This window comes from Oncorhynchus masou, chromosome 23, assembly GCF_036934945.1.
Source record: "Oncorhynchus masou masou isolate Uvic2021 chromosome 23, UVic_Omas_1.1, whole genome shotgun sequence".
NCBI classification, from domain to species: Eukaryota; Metazoa; Chordata; class Actinopteri; order Salmoniformes; family Salmonidae; genus Oncorhynchus; species Oncorhynchus masou.
Genome location: NC_088234.1, coordinates 63,415,591 through 63,435,796, shown reverse-complemented (window position 1 = coordinate 63,435,796; position 20,206 = coordinate 63,415,591). Strand labels below are relative to the sequence as shown.

General features: G+C 43.3%; 1 protein-coding gene across 7 annotated transcripts in view; it reads right to left on the bottom strand.

Annotated features, from left to right (window-relative positions):
• Positions 1–20,206, bottom strand: part of LOC135511178 (E3 ubiquitin-protein ligase MARCHF8-like) — a 169,559-nt gene that overhangs the window by 51,602 nt on the left and 97,751 nt on the right. For all 7 annotated transcript variants that reach the window (XM_064932788.1, XM_064932789.1, XM_064932785.1 and 4 more), the window contains one exon: positions 14,685–14,735. In XM_064932788.1, the coding sequence (XP_064788860.1) occupies positions 14,685–14,735 (51 nt within the window). The remainder of the gene's footprint in view (positions 1–14,684; positions 14,736–20,206) is intronic.

The window sequence follows — 20,206 nt, the reverse complement described above, 5'->3', positions numbered from 1 at the left end:
GGTGTACACATCACGGACAAACTGAAATGGTCCACCCACACAGACAGTGTGGTGAACAAGGCGTAACAGCGCCTCTTCAACCTCAGGAGGCTGAAGAAATTTGTCTTGTCACCAAAAACACTCACAAACTTTTACAGACGCACAATCAAGAGCATCCTGTCCGGCTGTATCACCGCCTGGTACGGCAACTGCTCCGCTCACAACCGCAAGGCTCTCCAGACGGTAGTGAGGTCTGCACAACGCCTCACTGGGGGCAAACTACCTGCCCTCCAGGACACCTACACCACCCGATGTCACAGGAAGGCCAAAAAGATCATCAAGGACAACATCCACCCGAGCCACCGCCTGTTCACCCCATTATTATCCAGAAGGCGAGGTCAGTACAGGTGCATCAAAGCAGGGACCAAGAGACTGAAAAACAGCTTCTATCTCAAGGCCATCAGACTGTTAAACAGCCATCGCTAACATGAGTGGTTGCTGCCAATATACTGACTCAAATCTCTAGCCACTAATAATTAAAAATTGGATGTAATAAATATATCACTAGCCACTTTAAATAATGGCACTTTAAAGTTTACATACCCTACATTACACATCTCATATGTATATACTGTACTCTATATCATCTACTGCATCTTGCCTATTCTGGCCATCGCTCATCCACATATTTTTATGAACATATTCTTATTCATTCCTGTAGTTGTTGTGAAATTGTTAAGATTACTTGTTAGACATTACTGCATGGTCGGAACAAGAAGCACAAGCATGTCACGACACTCGCATTAACATCTGCTAACCATGTGTATGTGACAAAGAAAATTTGATTTGATTTGTCCGAATCTGTAATACCAATATGTTTTAAGCAGACCACAATAGTCCCTGTGCCCAAGAACACTAAGGTAACCTGCCTAAATTACTACCGACCCGTAGCACTCACGTCTGTAGCCATGAAGTGCTTTGAAAGGCTGGTCATGGCTCACATCAACACCATTATCCCAGAAACCCTAGACCCACCTGAATTTGCATATCGCCCCAACAGATCCACAGATGGTGCAATCTCTATTGCACTCCACACTGCCCTTTCCCACCTGGACAAAAGGAAAACCTATGTTAGATTGCAATTCATTGACTTCAGCTCAGCATTCAACACCATCGTGCCCTTAAAACTCATCAATAAGCTAAGGACCCTGGGACGAAACACCTCCCTCGACAACTGGATCCTGGACTTCCTAACGGGCCGCCCCCAGGTGGTGAGGGTAGGTAACAACACATCCGCCATGTTGATCCTCAACACAGGGGCCCATCAGGGTTGCGTGCTCAGTCCCCTCCTGTACTCCCTGTTCACTCATGATTGCACAGCCAGGCACGACCCCAACACCATCATTAAATTTGTCGATGACACAACAGTGGTAGGCCTGATCACCAACAACGATGAGACAGCCTATAGGGAGGAGGTCAGAGACCTGTCCGTGTGGTGCCAGGACAACCTCACCCTCAACGTGATCAAGGCAAAGGAGATGATTGTGGACTACAGGAAAGAGAGGACCGAGCACCCCCCATTCTTATCGATGGGGCTGCAGTGGAGCAGGTTGAGAGCTTCAAGTTCCTTGGTGTCCACATCACCAACAAATTAACATGGTCCAAACACACCAAGACAGTCGCGAAGAGGGCACGACAAAACATATTCCCCCACAGGAGACTGAAAAGATTTGGCATGGGTCCTCAGATCCTCAAAAGGTTCTATAGCTCCACCATCAAAAGCATCCTGACTGGTTGCATCACTGCCTGGTATGGCAACTGCTCGGCCTCCGACCGCAAGGCACTACAGAGGATAGTGTGAACGGCCCAGTACATCACCGAGGCCAAGCTTCCTGCCATCCAGGACCTCTATACCAGGCGGTGTCAGAGGAAGGCCCTAAAAATGGTCAAATGCTCCAGCCACCCTAGTCAGACTGTTCTCTTTGCTACTGCACGACATGCGGTACCGGAGCACCAAGTCTAGGTCCAAGAGGCTTCTAAAATAGCTTGTACCCCCAAAGCCATAAGACTCCTTAACATCTAATCAAATGGCTACCCAGACTATTTGCATTGTCCCCCCCCTCTCTTTTACACCACTGCTACTCTCTGTTGTTATCTATGCACAGTCCCTTTAATAACTCTACCAACATGTATATACAATATTCCCTCAACTAACCGGTGCACCAGCACATTGACTCCGTACCAGTACCCCCCTGTTTATAGTCTCGCTATTGATATTTTACTGCTGTTTTTTAATGACTTGTTCCTTTTATTTCTTCTTCTTATCCATATTTTTTTAACTGCATTGTTGGTTAGGGGCTTGTAGGTACGCATTTCTCTGTAAGGTCTACTACACCTGTTGTATTCAGCGGATGTGACTAATGAAATTTGATTATTTGTTTTTGTTTTAATATTTTAAAATGCTATGTACATCAGTGGATATTATAAAAGGGCCATATTTATTCAAATGAAACAATGGCCAGTTTGGGCCAATTGTTTGTACGTAAAATAAAACAGAATAGGCTATGTCTGGCCCATGAATTTGTTGTGTTTTTTTTTCTCCAATATGGCCCATGTGCTGATTGAGTTTCACACCCCTGACTTCGGAGATAAAAGGAATTCAGAGCGAAGCTGTCAGAATGCCGATCAAACATACACAGTACAGCTGGCTGCTAGCTCACGTTACATTGGGACTTGCTGGCAAAACATTTGGAAAAAACACTTGGAGAACCAATTTGAATACTAAACTACTTCTACGGATATATTTTCAGTTGGTTTGGTTTATTAATTGTCGGTTAATTTAAAGGTCGAACATGAGGAAAGTGTTAACTTTTTCCATAGACTCAATAGAGTACTTCAATCCTGCCCGCTAGCCTGGATATTAAAGATCATGTTCATGGCCGTGAATAAGCTCTCTATAACTCATTAAGACACATATTAGCAGCACTGGTGTGGTAGTCACAAATGGGATCAGAACTCCTTTCTCATACTCAGTGGTAGTAGAGGAGTGAGGTGATATCCAGTGTCCCAGTACACCTGCTGTAGAGAACAGAAGCTCTGCTATCAGGAGCCTACTGAGCCACAGGCACTGTGTTTTAGTCTCTACTATGTACCACCCACTAATTACCTATTGATTCAATCTGGAACTAAGGGGCAATTCATAGCTCAGGGGCTGACGAGATCAATAAAGAATTCAATGTCCATCCCTGCCTTTCACCCTCGCTGTAGCTGTCTCCTTTGGTGTCTGTCTGCCTCACTCTCCCTCTACGTATCTGTATCCCTCTCTCTCGCTGTAGATGTCTCTCCTTCTGTCTGTCTGCCTCCCTCTCCCTCACAGTATCTGTATCCCTCTCTCTCGCTGTAGCTGTCTCTCCTTCTGTCTGTCTGCCTCCCTGTCTGCCTCGCTTTCCCTCTCCGTATCTGTATCCCTTTCTCTCTCGCTGTAGCTGTCTCCTTCTGTGTCTGTCTGCCTCGCTCTCCCTCTCCGTATCTGTATCCCGCTCTCCCGCTGTAGCTGTCTCTCCTTCTGTGTCTGTCTGCCTCGCTCTCCCTCTCCCTCTCCGTATCCCGCTCTCCCGCTGTAGCTGTCTCTCCTTCTGTGTCTGTCTGCCTCGCTCCCCCTCTCCGTATCCCTCTCTCTCGCTGTAGCTGTCTCTCCTGTGACTGTCTGCCTCGCTCTCCGTATCTCTCTCTGTCGGCTGATTTTCTTTCTATCTCTTGTTTTTTTTCACACACTATGTAAACACATACAGGAAGGAAAAGAGAAGCACATAGGAGTGTGAGAGGATCGAAACAGAGGAGCTGTCTTTATGATCAAACAGACAAGAAGTGGAACCGTGGAAGGAGAACATTTACATAGTCTTTTATTAAACACCAGCAAGAGATAGACGGGAATAATGAGGACATTCATTTGTTAGCTGTAAAACTATCAGATATAAAGTAAAAATGGGGCTTCTATAAATGCTTGACAATCCCTGAATGATTTACGGTACTAAACGTGTGTATACATCTCTCCTCTCCCTCTCTCTCTAATTGATCCCCCTCTCCCATCATCTCACCCTTCTCTCCATCGCTTCTCTATACCCCTCTCGGTCTGGATGGAGAATAGTAGAGACTAAGAAGAATAAAGACAGAAGTATTTAATGTGAATGAACATGATGTCCACAGACAGAAATAGAACGAAAATCCAGAGACAAGAAGATTTGTTTCTATTAAGGTAAATCCAATCATTGTCTGCCTATCTGTATGACTACGAGCACAGATCAGAATGGATCAGGTATTGATGGTCAGGGGCTATAAACTGTACTAACATTATACAATGTACTTTTTATTGTTTCTATCCAGTATCATTAGAACTGTATGAAGCAGATGATAAAATAAACAGTAAAAACTAAATCTTTGCCACATAGACGAAGTTAGAAGCTTCTATCCAAAGTGACTTAACTTCTTGGAACTCTAGGGGCGCAATTTCATTTTTGGATGAAAAACGTTCCCGTTTTAAACAAGATATTTTGTCACAAAAAGATGCTCAACTATGCATATAATTGCTACTGTTCGAAAGAAAACACTCTGACGTGTCCAGAAATACAAAGATCTTCTCTGTGCGGGCCCTTTAACGTGAGCTTCAGGCAAAACCAAGATGAGATGGCATCCAGGAAATGACAAGGATTTTTGAGGCTCTGTTTGTCATGATCTCCTTATATGGCTGTGAACGCAAGAGGAATGAGTCTGCCCTTTCTGTCGTTTCCCCAAGGTGTCTGCAGCATTGTGACGTATTTGTAGGCAGATCATTGGAAGATTGACCATAAGAGACCACATTTACCACGTGTCCGCCCGGTGTCCTGCGCCGAAATTGGTGCGCAAAAGTCACCTGCCAGTATTTTTCCAAACAATACAGAGAGTAAAGCAAGCTTCCACGAACTGCATGTCAATGAAGAGATATGTGAAAAAACACCTTGAGGACTGATTCCAAACAACGTTTGCCATGTTTCGGTCGATATTATGTAGTTAATCCGGAAAAAGTTTTACGTTGTAGGTGACTGCATTTTCGGTTCGTTTCAGTAGCCAGGCGCAATGTAGAAAACGGAACGATTTCTCCTACACACAGACGCTTTCAGGAAACACTGCGCATTTGTTGTGTAACTGAGAGTCTCCTCATTGAAAACATCAGAAGCTCTTCAAAGGTAAATGATTTTATTTATTTGGTTATCTGGTTTTTGTGAAAATGTTGCGTGCTACATGTTATTCAAAATGCATTGCTAGCTTTGCATACTCTTACACAAATTAGTCAATTTCTATGGTTCAAAAGCATATTTTGAAAATCTGAGATGACAGTGTTGTTAAGAAAAGGCTAAGCTTGAGAGCAGATGCATTATTTTCATTTTATTTGCGATTTTCAGAAATCGTTAACGTTACATTATGCTAATGAGCTTCAGGCTATAACTGTATACAGGGTTTTTTCATAGCCAAACGTGAACAAAACGGAGCGATTTGTCCTACACAAATAATATTTTTTTGAAAAACTGCACATTTGCTATGTAACTGAGAGTCTCCTCATTGAAAACATCCGAAGCTCTTCAAAGTTAATGATTTTATTTATTTGGTTATCTGGCTTTTGTGAAAATGTTGCGTGCTACATGCTACACAAAATGCTATGCTAGCTTTGCATACTCTTACACAAATTAGTCAATTTCTATGGTTCAAAAGCATATTATACCTATTTACATATTTATTATACCCATTTATACATATTTACCTTTGAAGAGCTTCTGATGTTTTCAATGAGGAGACTCCCAGCCACATACCAAATGCGCAGTGTTTCCTGAAAGCGTCTGTGTGTAGGAGAAATCGTTCCGTTTTCTACATTGCGCCTGGCTACCGAAACGAACCGAAAATGCAGTCACCTACAACGTGAAACTTTTTCCGGATTAACTACATAATATCGACCGAAACATGGCAAACGTTGTTTGGAATCAATCCTCAAGGTGTTTTTTCACATATCTCTTCATTGACATGCAGTTCGTGGAAGCTTGCTTCTCTCTCTGTGCCCCATGGAAAAATACTGGCAGGTGACTTTTGCGCACCAATTTCGGCGCAGGACACCGGGCGGACACGTGGTAAATGTGGTCTCTTATGGTCAATCTTCCAACGATCTGCCTACAAATACGTCACAATGCTGCAGACACCTTGGGGAAACGACAGAAAGGGCAGACTCATTCCTCTTGCGTTCACAGCCATATAAGGAGATCATGAAAGACAGAGCCTCAAAAATCCTTGTCATTTCCTGGATGCCAAGTCATCTTGGTTTTGCCTGAAGCTCACGTTAAAGGGCACGCACAGAGAAGATATTTGTATTTCTGGACACGTCAGAGTGTTTTCTTTCGAACAGTAGCAATTATATGCATAGTCGAGCATCTTTTTGTGACAAAATATCTTGTTTAAAACGGGAACGTTTTTCTTCCAAAAATGAAATAGCGCCACCATAAGTGTAAGAGGTTAAGAAAAGGCTAAGCTTGAGAGCAAACGCATTATTTTAATTTTATTTGCGATTTTCAGAAATCGTTAACGTTGCGTTATGCTAATGAGCCTGAGGCTTTAGTCACGATCCCGGATCCGGGATGGGGAGTTTCAACAGGTTAAAGTACAATGAATGAATACATTTTTCAGAATGTGTATGTGATCCCTGCAGGAGACGAGCCCACAGTCGTGGCAAGTTCTAACAGAGTCTGTTAATGTGTGTCAGAATAAACACACCATTTACCATTCCTGGTAATACCTCAAACACATCTCTAACCAACTCTCTGCTCTCTGTTTGCACAGCAAACATATCCTTGTTCTTTAAATTTCTGGTATTTCTCCTCAATGAGATAAAGTAATCTCAATGGTATGAGTCTTACTGAGGCCTAAGACCAAAGCAAATAACCAAGAAGAGGCAGACTCAATCCAAACTAGTTACCATGACACTTACCACAATAACAACTTGAAGATGGCAGCGATCGCTACCGAGAGCAGATTTCAATCAAAATAATTAATCCTACTGCCAAAAGGAGCGAGGATCATCTACTAGCTAAGACGCAGATGGCCTACATGTGAGTTATATTGGTATGACTGTGGCAATTGTATAGGAGTACAAAGCAAATAGTCTACGGTCACTTCCTCATGGTATAAGCAAGGTGAAGGAATTGGAGAAAGAAACAGAATGTACAAGACAGGAGGCCTATTCAGCCACATAGGAACATGAAAGGTCAACAGAAAATAATTGGTTTATGCAGTTGCATGGCAGCACAAAATAAATAGTATACTGTAGGGTGTCCAATCAAAAATGTATCTTTTGACAAAATGGGTAAAATAATAAATTATAAGTGTCTAGACAACCCTCTAAGAAAACCAAAAGTCCAAACCTCATGTCTCCATCATAATCTGTTCAAAAGTGATTGGAGTTTCTACCCTTGTAGGGTGGCCAGGATTAGGGTGACTAAATCAATGATGGCCAGAGGAAAAAAGTGGTCATAAATCTTGAAAATACCATCTCATCAGCTGGTCTGGATGCTGTGCAAGAACTGAGGCCACTGGCTACTTGACAGGCTCACTTTCCCATTGAACTCATCATATTTCTTCTTGAATCCGCAGGACATAAAACAATAACAGAGGTATATACCGTACATTGATTTTGAGACATGACATGTAGGATTTCATATTTTAGTAGATTTCTCACAAAAACAAGCGTATCTCTATGAAATGTCAACGGTGCACTGAGCATATACCAAGCTATTTACTTTCAAAGCCTTTTACATTTCATTCAGCTGTGACCCCCAGAAACAACTTTGACAACGACCACCACAAAATGTTAAATTCTCAAAGGTCGTTACGAGGAATATGGGTTACGAAATCCCACTTTTTGAATATAACTTTTATAATATGAAGAAAGACCCCACTGAATGATTCAGAACATGAATGATATTTGTCTTGGTAAAATGTATTTTATAACATAAAGAAGTGAAATTCCATCACCAACGTTTTCACCCACTCTGACACCTTATATCAGGGATCATCAACGCACGTTTTCACCCACTCTGACACCTTATATCAGGGATCATCAACGCACGTTTTCACCCACTCTGACACCTTATATCAGGGATCATCAACGCACGTTTTCACCCACTCTGACACCTTATATCAGGGATCATCAACGCACGTTTTCACCCACTCTGACACCTTATATCAGGGATCATCAACGCACGTTTTCACCCACTCTGACACCTTATATCAGGGATCATCAACGCACGTTTTCACCCACTCTGACACCTTATATCAGGGATCATCAACGCACGTTTTCACCCACTCTGACACTTTATATCAGGGATCATCAACGCACGTTTTCACCCACTCTGACACCTTATATCAGGGATCATCAACGCACGTTTTCACCCACTCTGACACTTTATATCAGGGATCATCAACGCACGTTTTCACCCACTCTGACACCTTATATCAGGGATCATCAAATAGATTCTACCGCAGGGCGATTTTTTTCTTGAATGGTCAGGGGGCCGGAACATAATTACATTGACCACAATAAGCCCAAACTGCAGGAGTGTCTCCCAAACTACAGGAGTGTCTCCCAAACTACTGGAGTGGCTCCCAAACTACAGCAGTGTCTCCCAAACTGCATGATGTTAGTTAGTGTAACAGTATAACTTTAGACCGTCCCCTCGCCCATACCCGGGCGCGTACCAGGGGCCCTCTGCACACATCAACAACAGTCACCCTCGAAGCATCGTTACCCATCGCTCCACAAAAGCCGCGGCCCTTGCAGAGCAAGGGGAACCACTACTTCAAGGTCTCAGAGCAAGTAACGTCACCGATTGAAACTCTATTTAGCGCGCACTGCTAACTAAGCTAGCCGTTTCACATCCGTTACATTAGCGTGACTGATGAAGGGCAGCTCAGAGAGCTGCAGGTCAGAGTTGTGTGTGTGTGTGTGTGTTTTTGTCAGGGATGTAATACTTTAATACTGTACTCCCACATCAGTATGGGAGGCCTCCCAGGGCCCAATAACACACAGCTGGTGCAGCTCAACTAGTACCATGCTTGATACATCTAGGTTCTCTTAACAGAAGCTCATAGCTAGTTTGTAGGATGAAAGAGGTGCAAATTAATTAATATGTAGACTGGTCTTATGTGCTTCTGCCTGTACATTGCTTGCTGTTTGGGGTTTTAGGCTGGGTATCTGTAAAGCATTTTGTGACAACTTCTAATGTAAAAAGGGGGCTTCATAAAATACATTTAATTTGACTTAGAATTTGTATGGCATTGAGTTGGTGCAGCACATCCTCTCAGCTCTGACCACAGTAATAGGTTTATTTCAGTAGCAATATGGTAGCTGCTCTAGTGATGTTGGAACTAAATGAATAACATGTGTGCTAGGAACTCTTCTCTAACCAAATCATCTATATTATTTGATTCCAGACACTATTTCTTGCTATCTTAGCAAAACTGTAATTTGACAGAGAAATATCAGCTAGCTAACATCAGACAGGCTAGCCAACTGCAGATAGCTATCCCCCAAGCTATGCTAACTAGCTTCTGTCAGCTTGGCTTAACACAAGGCCAGCACCGGTTTTACGATCTATTTGCTTCTTCTTCTCTACTTTAGCTCCCACATAAAACTGAATTAGCCCTTGTTTGTTGTGATTAAACGGCAGACCCCCCCCCCCAAAAAAAAAACACCCAAATGAAACCACACCCGAAGACAACTCGTTTGCCTTCAGTCATGGCCAGTAGCATTTCTTATTGAGCATTGATGAAAAACAAGGCCAAATCGGGAAGTGCAGTTCTCTAAGAAAAATTCCTTACCAAATATTTTTTTTTTTCTACATGATTAAAATCACAGTTATCACAAAACAGTATTTTCTGTGTATGGCCTGGGGAATGTTGTGTAATGTAAATAAAAACCAGAGAGGCTATCTTGGTGAATTTGCGAGGAATACAAGACATTCCTCTTCAAGGAATACCTAGGATAGGATAAAGTAATCCTTCTCACCCCCCCCCCCCCCTTAAATGATTTAGATGCACTATTGTAAAGTGGCTGTTCCACTGGATGTCAGAAGGTGAATTCACCAATTTGTAAGTCGCTCTGGATAAGAGCGTCTGCTAAATGACTTAAATGTAATGTAAATGTAAGACATTGCAAGATAACGTTACAGATTACCAAGACATATGCGCACAGACAGTTCTTTCTGCCTGCCGCCACGCTGGCTCCTCTACTCTTCTCTCCGTAATGATGCGAGTGTGTGTCGTGTAGAATATTCTAGCCTATTCATTGATGATAGGCCCTACTTTACTGAAGTTGTGAGACATTGTAGACCAAGAAATTGCATGATACAGCATCGCGAGAAACAGCTTTTGATTGCCGTTTGATAGGCTTAGTGCATGGTTCTGACTGTCTGTCTGGTGGTCGACCTGCCTATACTGGTAGATAGGCCTAGTGCATGGTTCTGACTGACTGTCTGGTGGTCGACCTGCCTATACTGGTAGATAGGCCTAGTGCATGGTTCTGACTGTCTGGTGGTCGACCTGCCTATACTGGTAGATAGGCTTAGTGCATGGTTCTGACTGACTGTCTGGTGGTCGACCTGCCTATACTGGTAGATAGGCCTAGTGGATGGTTCTGACTGACTGTCTGGTGGTCGACCTGCCTATACTGGTAGATAGGCCGAGTGCATGGTTCTGATTGTCCCTGGTGTCCGACCAGCCTATACTGTGCACCTCCCCTCTCTCTCCGTCCCTCGCTAGCTCGTTATGAAGGATACAAGTGTTTGTGTTTCCGTAAGTACAGCAACTAATCAGTCTCCTCCGTTCCAAAAATACTGAATCTTAGGAGTCGATTCCTTGTGGAATCGAATCTTGACACTCACAAATGAGACATCGGGAGCTGACATGCAAGGAGTCAACTCTCCACTATAACGGCTTCATCGTAACAGTTGGAAAAATGGCAGAGAAAGGCAAGTGACAGCAGAGAAGTCCTGTATAGCAATACTTTAAGATGTTAAATGAGAATGTGGTGAAATACAATACATTGTGAATTTACGTGGAATTTAGTGAATTTTTCTTATTGTTTTAATGGAAAACCACATTTTTTTTAAATGGCAGTTTAAACATTAATTATTTATTTTTTTACATCACTACTGCATACACAAAAACAAGCACACAGCCACACACAAAGGTTGAATATTTTTTCCAGTATTTTAAAAATTTAATTTAATCCCAAGAATAAATCACTTTTCTCTAGAGTAACCCAGTATTTCTCACCAAAACCAGAAGTGTCAATCAAAAGCATTATAAAGCATATGAATATGTCTGGATTTGATTACAATTTTGATCAGAATGAAAATTCTAACCTGATGCAATCTGAGCCATATATTAAATACATTATGTGCCCTACATTAATGACATTCAATGAACCCAAGTCCAAAAAAGCTTAGCCTACCTCCTCTTTCTCTCTCTATTGTTGCTTCATTCCTCCTCGCTTTCAACAGTTCAATTAAATACGTTTTGTTGTCTTTATCTTCATCGTTCTCATGACATCCTTCAATAATATAGGACTAGGATTAGATTCCGAAGGCTTTCACTTCTCTTCACGAAGATTGATTGGTTATGGGTCTGAATAAATAACCGCTATAGCCTATCGCCATCGCATAACCCATCATTAATTAGATAAATATAAGGCTAATACTGCATTGAATATATTACCTGAAAGAGGTTGGCTAGGACACCTACTGTATATATAGGGCTATATATCAATCTAGAATGGGATTATCTATTTTTGGATGTAATTTGAATGGAGTTGATGGAGAGAGAGACTGCGAGAGAGTGCTCGCACATGCATTGATTCATAGCAACGATATTCGAGTGATAGGCTGTTTTGAAACTCAGGCTGCAATTAGAAAAATAATAATCTTTACAATTAAAAAAACAAGGTGACCCACGAAAGCCAGATGGATATGGGTAAATTAGAGGTGCATTCAGTTTTATATCACCGTAGTATAGGCTATGCTGCAGCAAATGTATGTCTACCTGACACAAGAAAAACAGTTACCATGATGAGATGATAGATCTACATGCACTGTGAACTCCAGTTACCATGATGAGATGAGCTGTCTGTCCCCACCCTAAGTGTTGATTCTCCATGCAGAGGCCGGAGACAAGCCAGATATAGACATTGCATATAATTTAACAGTTCCATTTCACGCCATGTTGTTCATGTAAATAATTGATAATAATTTACCGGTTTCTGGCAGTTATTTATCCAGGGAAAAAGAAGTGGTTTTGGGCAGTAAATCTCAGTAACCGAGTTCCCGCCATTCAACCCTAACACACACTGGCACAAAGGCACAGATGCATAGACAGTGAATACTAAGAGCTGCCTGCCTGCTCATACACACCTGAGTGCTCTGTCAGGCAAGTCATTGTGTGACTAAACTTGTCTGTCTGGATATTCCTTTAAGCAACAACAAAAGGGAAGACATTATCCAACACTTTCTTCTCTCTATTCATGTAGATGAATTGTGGATTGGATCTTTTAATCATTACTAATTTTCACTGGGTCTGAAAGTGACTCGTATGGAGATAATTCACTTTATAAAGATACTATTAAAGGCAAATTCCACCCAAAACCTACAATACATGACCAAAAGTATGTGAACACCTGCTCGTCAAACATCTCTTTCCAAAATCATGGGCATTAATATGGAGTTGCTCCCCCCCTTTGCTGCTATAACAGCCTCCACTCTTCTGGGAAGGCTTTCCACTAGATGTTGGAACATTGCTGCGGGGACTTGCTTACATTCAGCCACAAGAGCATTAGTGAGGTCGGGCACGGATGTTGGACGATTAGGCCTGGCTCGCAGTTGACGGTCCAATTCATCCCAAAGGTGTTCGATGGGGTTGAGGTCAGGGCTCTGAGCAGGCCAGTCAAGTTATTTTACACCGATCTCAACAAACTATTTCTATATGGACTTCGCTTTGTGCATGGGGGCATTGTCATGCTGAGACAGGAAAGGGCCTTTCCCAAACTGTTGCCACAAAGTTGGAAACACAGAATCATCTAGAATGTCATTTATGCTGTACCGTTAAGATAGCCCTTCACTGAAACTAAGGGGCCTAGCCCAAACCATGAATTACAGCCCCAGACCATTATTCCTTCTCCACCAAACTTTACAGAGGGCACTATGCATTCGGGCAGGTAGCTTTCTCCTGGCATCTGCCAAACTCAGATTTGTCCGTCGAACTGCCAGATGGTGAAGCGTAATTCATCACTCCAGAGAACACGTTTCCACTGCTCCAGAGTCAAATGGCGGCGAGCTTTACACCACTCCAGCCAACGCTTGGCATTGTGCATGGTGATCTCAGGCTTGTGTGCGGCTGCTCGGCCATGGAAACCCATTTCATGAAGCTCCTGACGAACAGTTCTTGTGCTGACTTTGCTTCCAGAGGTAGTTTGGAACTCGGTAGTGAGTTTTGCAATAGAGGACGATTTCTACGGGCTATGCGCTTCAGCACTCGGCAGTCCCATTCTGTGAACTTGTGTGGCCTACCACTTCGCGGCTGAGCCATTGTTGCTCCTAGGCGTTTCCAGCACTTACAGTTGACCGGGGCAGCTCTAGTAGGGCAAAAGTTTGATGAACTGAACTTGGGAGGGTGTCATCCTATGATGGTGCCATGTTAAATGTCACTGAGCTCTTCATTAAGGCCATTATACTGCCAATGTTTCTCTATAGAGATTGTATGGCTGTGTGCTCAATTTTATACACCCACTAATTTGAAGGGATGTCCACATACTTTGTATATATAGTGTATATTTTTGAATTTGTTCCATTAATCCATTGTTGATATAGTCCCAACATGTTTTGCAAGTCAGCAATCATGTTTTGAAGATATATAACTGTAGTTTGAAAGTCATCCTTTAATATTGATCTATAAGCCATGAATCCTAACAAAAAAGGATTGTTACCAGAATTAAATGAAATCATGCTGACTCATGCTGAGCATTGAAACATGGTGGTGTTGAATCACTTTAACCCTTGAAAGGCTGCTTCTGCTTTCTGGTTACCCGAGTGGAATGACATCCTGCCGACTCATGCCGCCCGGCTCAAACATGGCAGCTGGAGCGTTGCCATGGCGACGAGGTGACCCTGACTATTAGCACATGTAAAGCTTTATCCCACTAAGAGGCTCACAGGAGAACACAACCAATCTGGCCCGGCAGAGAGAAGGGAGGGGGAGAGGGATGGTGGAGAGAGAGAGAGAGAGAGAGAGATAGAGAGACTAGTACTGTTCCAATATGAGGATTGAGGAACCGCCAGTGCTGCAGCACTTCCATATGAGATGAAACTGTTTTTTTTTTTAGATCAGATGGAACAAAGAAGAGACAAGGAGAAGAAGTCAAGGTAGACTACTGAGTTGCACCCCTGAGTGTCAGTTGGGAAGGAAGAGGCGAGACAGTCTCTCTCAATAAGAACTGATCCGAGAGCTGTACCTCTGACTATGGGAGTGACTGGCAGGTTAGGACCCCTGGAAGGCCAGGTCTGACTCTCTTTCTTTATAGGATGTCTATTCTGTCCGTCAATCTCTCTCTCTCATACTGTATGTTGCATCTCTGTCCTTACCTTGGAAATATTGCTGGACCTGCTAGCAGAATGACCGAGGGGCTTCTCATTCTGAAAGAGAGGACCAGAAAGACTTAGTACATTCAAATGACATACAAATGACAAAATATCTTCTTCCCAAAGCTGTTTTAGAGACATAAAGAGATACAAAGGAGAATTTCTGTTGTCAATTTGACAGTGATTACACATGATAAAATGTCTCGTAATGATTATTATATCTTGATTATTACTGTTGTTTAGGGTAGCTCTCATTGTTTTGTTTTACTACGGAGCCCCTAGTCCAGCTCTACATGCCTCGGTTAGCTCCCTTGCCCCACCCCCCACACATGCGGAGACTGCACCTAGCTTAACTGGTGATTCCAGAGATGCAGCCTCTCTCATTGTCACTCAATGCCTAGGTTTACCTCCACTGCACTCACACCTTGCCATGCCCTTGTCTGTGCATTATGCCCTGAATCTATCCTACCACGCCCAGAAGTCTGCTCCTTCCACTCTCTGTCCCCAATGCACTAGACGACCAGTTCTTATAGCCTTTAGCCATACCCTTATCCTACCCCTCTTTTCCTCTGGTGATGTAGAGGTTGTCCCAAGGCGCTCTCATTTGTTGACTTCTATAACCGGAAAAGCCTTGGGTTCATGCATGTTGACATCAGAAGTCTCCTCCCTAAGTTTGCTTTATTCACTGCTTTGGCACATTCCGCCAACCCTGATGTCCTAACTGTGTCTGAATCCTGGCTTAGGAAGGCCACCAAAAATTCTGAAATGTCCACCCCCAACTACAACATTGTCCGACAAGATAGAACTGCCAAAGGGGGCGGAGTTGCAATCTACTGCAGAGAGAGCCTGGAGAGTTCTGTCATACTATCCAGGTCTGTGCCCAAACAGTACGAGCTTCTACTTTTAAAAATCCACCTTTCCAGAAACAAGTCTCTCACCGTTGCCGCTTGTTATAGACCTCGCTCAGCTGTGCCCTGGACACCATATGTGAATTGATTGCCCCCATCTATAGTCAGAGTTCGTACTGTTAGGTGACCAAAACTGGGATATGCTTAACACCCCGGCTGTCCAACAATCTAAGATAGCTGCCCTCAATCTCACACAAATGATCAAGGAACCTACCAGGTACAACCCAAAATCACTCTAAATACACTTCTGCTGTTTTCAACCAGGATCTCCGTGATCACTGCCTCATTGCCTGCATCCGTTATGGGTCCGCTGTCAAACGACCACCCCTCATCACTGTCAAATGCTCCCTAAAACACTTCTGTGAGCAGGCCTTTCTAATCGACCTGTCCCGGGTATCCTGGAAGGATATTGACCTCATCCCGTCAGTAGAGGATGCCTGGTTGTTCTTCAAAAGTGCCTTCCTCACCATCTTAAATAAGCATGCTCCTTTCAAAAAATTTAAAACTAAGAACAGATATAGCCCTTGGTTCACTCCAGACTTGACTGCCCTTGACCAGCACAAAAACATTTTTGTGGCGCACTGCACTAGCTTCGAATATAGCCTTTAGTTGCGATATGCAACTTTTCAGGAAAGTCAGGAACCAATATACACAGTCAGTTAGGAAAGCAAAGACCAGCTTTTTCAAACAGAAATTTGCATCCTGCAGCACTAATTCCAAAAAGTTTTAGGACACTGTAAAGTCCATGGAGAATAAGAGCACCTCCTCTCAGCTGCCCACTGCACTGAGGCTAGGAAACACTGTCACCACCGAAAAATCCACGATAATTGAGAATTTCAGTAAGCATTTCTCTATGGCTGGTCACGCTTTCCACCTGGCTACCCCAACCTCGATCAACAGCTCTGGACCCCCCACAGCAACTGGCCCAAGCCCCCCTTGCTTCTCCTTCACCCAAATCCAGACAGCTGATGTCCTGAAAGAGCTGCAGAATCTAGATCCCTACAAATCATCTTGGCTAGACAATCTGGACCCTCTCTTCCTAAAATGATCCGCCGCCATTGTCGCAACCCCTATTACTAGTCTGTTCAACCTCTCTTTTTTATCGTTTGAGATTCCTAAAGATTGGAAAGAGGCTGCAGTCATCCCCCTCTTTAAAGGGGGTGACACTCTAGACCCAAACTGTTATAGACCTATATCCATCCTGCCCTGTCTTTCTAAAGTCTTCGAAAGCCAAGTGAACAAACAGATCACCGACCAGATAGATACTTCTCAGATAGAATTCAGTATCTCTATGGGGGTGCCACAGGATTCAATTCTCGGGCCGACTCTTTTCTCTGTATACATCATTGATTTCGCTCTTGCTGCAGGTGATTCTGCAAACAAGCTTCAATGCCATACAACACTCCTCCTCCAACTGCTCTTAATTGCTAGTAAAACTAAACGCATGCTCTTCAACCGATTGCTGCCCGCATCCCCCCGCCCGCCTAGCATCACTACTCTGGACGGTTTTGACTTAGAATATGTGGACAACTACAACTACCTAGGTGTCTGGCTAGACTGTAAATTCTCCTTCCAGGCTCATATTAAGCATATCCAATCCAAAATTAGATCTAGAAGCGGCTTCCTATCTCGCAACAAAGCCTCCTTCACTCATGCTGCCAAACATACCTTTGTAAAACTAACGTATCCTACTGATCCTTGACTTCGGCGACGTCATTTACAAAATAGCCTCCAACACTCTACTGAGCAAATTGGATGCAGTCTATCACAGTGCCATCCATTTTATCACCAAATCCCCATATACTACCCACCATTGCGACCTGTATGCTCTCGTTGGCTGGTCCTCGCTACATATTCATCGCCAAACACACTGGCTCCAGGTCATCTATAAGTCTTTGCTATGTAAAGCCACGCCTTATCTCAGCTCACTGGTCACCATAGCAACACCCACATGTAGCAAGCACTCCAGCAGGTATATTTCACTGGTCGTCCCCAAAGCCAACATCTACTTTGGCCTCGGCTGTCAGAGCAGCTTACCGATCGCTGCAGCTGTACACTGCCCATCTGTAAATAGCCCACCCAACCAACCTCATCCCCATATTTTTTTTTTTTTTTTCTGCTCTTTTGCACACCAGTATTTCTACTTGCACATCCTCATCTGCACATCTATCACTCCAGTGTTAATTGCTAAATTGTAATTACTTTGACCCTATGGCCTATTTATTGCCTTACCTCCTTACTTCATCTGCACACACCATATACAGATCTTCTATTATGTTATTGACTGTATGTTTGTTTATCCCATGTGTAACTCTGTGTTGAGGTTTTTTCGCACTGCATTGCTTTATCTTGGCCAGGTTGCAGTTGTAAATGAGAACTTGTTCTCAACTGGCCTACCTGGTTAAATAAAGGGGAAATACATATTTTAAAAAAAAGACATCTTGATTATTACAAGATGTAATCTCGCTCTCTCTCTGTTTATACATTACCATACTGATGCTTTCGCAACAAGTTCAGTGGAAGTCAGAAGAGGCCCGCGCCCGCACACACACGCGCCCGCCCGCACACACACGCGCCCGCACACACGCGCCCGCACACACACACGCGCGCGCGCGCACACACACACACACACACACACACACACACACACACACACACACACACACACACACACACACACACACACACACACACACACACACACACACACACACACACACACACACACACACACACACACACCCTACAAAATAAAAACTCACCCACCCAATTTCTGAGAAGATGATATGATCTCTTTATGGTCTTAATACTGTGAAGTGATCACACACACACCTGATAAACTGTGTGTTTACCTATCTATGTTTGGCCATAATGGTTGGTGAAATGTTTGATGTGTTCTTTATGAAGAGCTGAAACATACAGGATCATACTTCTAGTGAGAAACAGAGCAACTGGTATAGAGAGAGTAAGAGAGAGGGAGAGAGAGCGGCGGTATGGAAGGAAAGAAAGAAAGATAGAAGGAAAGATGTAAAGAGAGGGAGAAAGAGTAAGATATAGAAGGAAAGAGAGAGGGGGAGAGAACGAGAAAATGGGGAACAAATTATCATTATCAAAGTGCTGAACTCTCCATACTCAGATTAGTGAGAAAAGAGAGAAGCATTTAGTCATGGCAAGGAACTAATTGACTTTTCCCTGTCTCTGTTTCTCTCTTCATCCTTCTCTGCCATTCCCCCAGTCTCAGTTTCCCTCTCTCACACACTAACTCACAAACAGTGAGTTGTCTCAGTGACAGTAGTGACAGTAGTCTAAGGATCTAGCCTTGAGAGTCATTCATTATTCTGTGAGAGAAAGTCCCATTTCAGACGTCTCTCTCTCCCTACATTCGTGGACTGGGTAATAACCATCGACTGTATACAAATGGACATCGATGACGTCACACCACTCATTCTTATGTGACGACTCAATAGTGCATTTGAAGCTCAAGAAGCCGGTTTTAGCTTGCCAAGATGGTGTCTCATGGAGCGGATTCTCAAGACATAACATGTGCAGTTTGAGCTCCTCCAGCAGGTGACGTAGCAGGCTAGCTCATTTCTGCCTCCTCTCATTGAGTATCTCAAGTTTAAGGTCGACTAGGGTTCTGCAGGCTACTGTAGCAACTACATTAAAACGTATAACTCCCGTGTGAGAAGACATAAATCTGGTGTTATTAGAAGCAATTATTGGTACCATGATTGTCATTAAAAAAAATATATATATTTACAGGAATGTTACCATTTGACCATATTCACTATAATGGGTGTGAATCCTGCTTCCTGAAAACCACAGCCTGCAGTACCTCAGTCAGCCTTGAACTTCAGGGCTTCAACGTGAGGAGGACGTTGTTCTCCCCTAGTAACAACCCCTGGCTGTGATGATCCAGGCCAATGTTAGGGGGATAAAGGGAGGATCAGGAGGATAGGACAGAGAAGAGGAGACATTTTATCTTGGTGGTTCACGGGCCTCAGAGCTTCAGGGCCTCAGTCTGGGCTGGACCTTCCCTCTGTCTGAGGACTTTTACAATGTTACATCTTTTCAGAACAGAGTTATCTTGTGAAATTCTAATCTTCCTAAGTTCACCTCCAAACAGCAGGTCCAGTAATATTTCCAAGGTAAGGACAGAGATGGAACATACAGTATGCGAGTGAGTGAGTGAGTGAGTGAGGGAGTGAGTGAGTGAGTGAGTGAGTGAGTGAGTGAGTGAGTGAGTGAGTGAGTGAGTGAGTGAGTGAGTGAGTGAGTGAGTGAGATTGATGGAAAGAAGAGACATCCTGTAGAGAAAGAGAGTCAGGCCTGTCAGAAGTTTTTATTCCTCAAAAGTAGAACAGTATCAACTATATCATCTTCTTTGCCTGAACCAGACGGTTAAATTAAAACCATAGAAATATAATGGGGATGTCAGTTCTTTTCAATGTATTTATATTTGTGATGCATCTTCTATTTCTGCATACAGCCTACAACCAACCCAGTACAACGTCATCACGCACAGATTCAAAACAACACCAGTGACATCAGCTATTCTCCACAACATAGCGAAGCTAGCATCATTAGCGTCTGGCAGCTAACTATAATTAGCACATA